General features: G+C 36.8%; 1 protein-coding gene across 1 annotated transcript; it reads right to left on the bottom strand.

Annotated features, from left to right (window-relative positions):
• Positions 1 to 1,044: 1,044 nt before the first annotated feature.
• Positions 1,045 to 1,992, bottom strand: LOC130042375 (olfactory receptor 5W2-like). Its single transcript, XM_056134544.1, has one exon. The coding sequence runs from the start codon at positions 1,990 to 1,992 to the stop codon at positions 1,045 to 1,047; it is 948 nt and encodes a 315-aa protein (XP_055990519.1).
• Between the last annotated feature and the right edge of the window lie 2,127 nt (positions 1,993 to 4,119).

The following is a 4,119-nucleotide window of genomic DNA, read 5'->3' as shown; positions in this document are numbered from 1 at the left end:
AGTAGGCTTGTAGATCTCGGCCCCGCAACCCACGTGGCTTTGTACCTCTGCCAGTACCTTCATGTGTGCGGAGAGTGGTCTCAGCATGGTGGTGGCTGGTCCTGGAGGTCTTCGGCTGCTGGAGCCCTGGTCGGGGCGGGGAGAAAAGCTCAACCCGCTCCCCTCCAATGGGCCCCTGCGAGGACAGCGAGGCTATCAAGTATAAATGTAGGCCTACTGATGCTATACAGGTGCCCTGGTATAATTGGGGCAACTGATGAGAAGAAAAAGATCCAAAAAGTACTGAACATCAAATGATGCTTTTCTGATAGGCAATCTCACTAGGCAAAAAGACAAAACCCAGACAGATTTTATCTTACAAGAGTATTTCAGGACTAATTAAAATAAAAATTTTCTATGGAAACTTGGGGAGATTTTAAAAGGACTTTCATTCCTTTTATATATCGGTTTTAAAGCACTGCATACTTTAACTCACTGAGGTTTTGGTGAACAAGATGAGACAAGAGTATTGCATTTAGTGAGCTTTGAAATCTATTGAAATTTAAAATAGGAGGCCTTACATTTAATCTTCCTTGAACTAGCTAGGGATTTCTTAGTAAAACTAAGGTGGTACTAGAAAAAGAAAATTTATAGACAAACATAATGAGGTAACTATAATCTGACTGTTGCTAAATAGTGAGACTTATTAGAATTTTTATTAATTAAAATTCAACTTAAGTTCAGTTAAATTGAACTGAATCTGGGATAGAGTTCTTCTATAATATATTTCTGGATCATAAAACTAAATAGGAAAGTGAAATAGATTGACCATCAAAGCAAAAATACAAAGAAATCATCTATTATTATTATTTGTTTTAAGGGAGGATCTAGTTTAATAATTAATTGCACTAAAAACTCAGATATAAACATTAATAAGTTTAACAATTACTTGCACCAAATGGTGGCATTTTGACAAGTGATGAAAATTACTTGCAAGGTGTATTGGTGAGAATCACAAAATCATACCAAAATACCTGATATGTAGTCTTCAGAATCTCTGATAAATCATTGGTTTTTCCCAGGACATAATTTAAAGCTGATTAGCTTTTTCAGGGCACTTTTTACATCCTTATTCCTCAAGCTGTAAATCAATGGGTTTAACATAGGGATAATAACTGTGTAGAAAACAGAAGTCATTTTGTCAACATCCATAGAGTAACTGGAGCTGGGTCGAAAATACATGTAGAGAAGTGTGCCATGGAAGAGAGCTACTGTGCTTAAGTGGGAGGCACAGGTAGAGAAGGCTTTGCGTCGCCCCTCAGCTGATTTCATTCTAAGGATGGTAGCTATGATGTAGCTGTAGGAGAGGAAGACAGTGAAGATGCTGCAACCCAGAATAATGGTACCAAACACAAACAGCATTATCTCATTGATGGAGGTGTCTGAGGTAGCAAGAGCGAGTAAAGGAGGAATGTCACAAAAGAAGTGATTGATGAGATTGGAATTGCAGAACGACAACCGAAATGTTAAGCAGGTATGTATTGCGGAATCTATCAAGCCCATGATGTAGGTGAGGACAACCAGCAGGGTACAGAGTCTCCTTGACATGGCAACTGTATAAAGAAGTGGATTGCAAATGGCTACGTAACGGTCATAAGCCATGACAGCCAACATGAGACATTCCACATCTGCAAAGACTTCCCAAAAATACATCTGAACAGGACAGAAAGAATATGAAATGCTCTTTTTCTCTGATAAGAAATCAACCAGCATCTTGGGAGAGACGGAGGTGGAATAACAGACATCACAGAAAGACAGATTGCTCAGGAAATAGTACATGGGTGTGTGGAGTCTGGAGTCCATCTTGATCAGCAGGATCATCCCTACATTGGCAATCACAGTTGTGCCATAAACAAAGAGAAAAAATACAAAAAGTTCAAGTTGGACGTCCCGTCTGCTAGAAAGTCCTAAGAATATGAATTCAGAAAACACAGTGCAATTCTCCAAAGCCATTGCGCAGATTTGAAGATCCTTGCTGGAGACAGAGAAATGAAATTGGCAAATTAGCTTCAAGATACAATCCTAATAGTTCTTTACTGGGCCTGCCTTTTCCAGTATGAGAACAAAGATATAAAGCTAGTTTTCTTGGATAAATTTTACTAGAAATAAAACCAGTTAAGTGTAAGTCAATAAGTATTGCTTACATTTGTACAATATACAGAGATGGCAGTGTAATCATCTGAATTAAATTGCACAATTTCACTCCAAGATATACCGTCATGATAAATAATTTCTTTTATATTAAGAAATTTTTCTTTAAGTTTTTTTTTTTTTTTTTGCTTTTCGGGTCACACCCGGCAATGCACAGGAGTTACTCCTTCCTGGCTCTGCACTCAGGAATTACCCCTGTTGTGCTCAGGAGACCATATGGGATGCTGGGAATCGAACCTGGGTCGACCGCGTGCAAGGCAAACACCCTACCCGCTAAGCTATCACTCCAGCCCCAAGAAATTTTTCCTTAAGTTTTTAAAGTAGTAGTTCTGAAAAGAAATTGGCCCAGATACAAGTGGCTTCTCCAAATGCCCTTGAGGTCTCTATATTTGGCAGAAGTGAATATTTTACTATACTAGAGAATCAACATTAAGTAAAAGATACAGGTAATTGATTCACTTTTGTTCCTTGGTGTCCAAAATGTGAGTCAAGTAGAACTATGGAAGCTTATAGAATATAAAGACTCTGCTGGACCTTCTAGTTTCAATAATCAGAATGCTCATAAGTCACTGATTCAGGTCCTAGAGCACCATGGAAGGTGGTTGCCACTTGAGAATAAAGTAGAAATGACTACATGTGTATACTCTTACATGCACAAAGCAAATTCCCAAAGCTGACCAGTTTCATTTGTTAAAGCTGGTGCTGCTTGCAGGATATTAAGAAGAAAATAGGCATCTAATTTAGGGAGGTCGGTGCCACAAATGACAAAGGCAAAGAAGAAACCATTGTTATCATGCATCTTATTTCATATTTATGGAATAGAAATTACATGATTTAATCCTCAACAAATTAGAAATTATCTATACCAAAGAGATAGCCATGTCTGAACTTTGCCCTCTGTTATTGTTCTCTAGAAATCATTATATGGTTTAGGATTATTTGCTTTTTTGTTTTGCTTTTATCCCTAATTGCCTGAAAGATATGTCTTGAGTTTGGTCTCACTTTGATTTTAGTAGAATAGACTTTGAGGCCAGCTGAACTTTATTTCCACTTTTATATTTCACCCAAACCAGTTATGTTATCTACAATAACAAACATACCCTTTTCATTTTGTGAAAGATATAAAGGGAAATTAAAAGAAGAACAGATAATAAATTTAAATATATGAATTATTATCACGTGATCATCATACTGGTCTCCAAATCTGCATGTAAACTCATTTAAAAATCTGCCTGGATAAACTTATCTTTTAAAATACTTTTAAAATATCTTTTAAAAATATTCTCCTTTGGAAAGCAAAGTGCTTAAAATTAAATCCCACTAGTATATCAAAAAAACAAAAAGAAAGAAGACAAAAAGTACTCAGTCACCTCCACAATCTTGTCTTACTCTTTTATTATTCTTGATGGGTAGACATTTTAATTTAATGGCTAAGAGTAATTCTATAAATGATTGACATTTATACAATCCTTTCTCTGATTGCATAAAAATCTTTCAGTCGAGAATTATAAAAGGGATGAGAACATAAGAAATACAAAACACAAGTCAGAAAGGCAAGATAAAGTACATAAAAAGATAAAAGACAAATGAGAGAGGCAGGATACCTGGCCCAATTCTACTGACTTTGTTTCTTGTAGTGGTTTCTGCCGGCTGTTTCAGCGCTACCTCCTCACTGACCTGGGTTAAATAGCCACTCCGTGTGTCCCCCTGGGTACTCAGCATTGATTCTCTCAGGACTAAGTAGATCTTGCCACGTGGTGTATGATCTGGCATTTTGTGCTGGTAGGATGAATGAGAAAAACCTTAAAACATTTTAGAAAATATTATGTTTACCTCAAAATACCATATTTCCCAATATAAAATATATTTGGCAATTGCAATGGCTCCAGTCAGCAAACTTAGTTTATTTTGGTTTCTAAGTCTTATCAG

The sequence above is a fragment of the Sorex fumeus genome, unplaced genomic scaffold, assembly GCF_029834395.1.
Source record: "Sorex fumeus unplaced genomic scaffold, SorFum_2.1 ptg000007l, whole genome shotgun sequence".
NCBI classification, from domain to species: domain Eukaryota; kingdom Metazoa; phylum Chordata; class Mammalia; order Eulipotyphla; family Soricidae; genus Sorex; species Sorex fumeus.
This window is presented reverse-complemented; position numbering and strand designations above follow the sequence as displayed.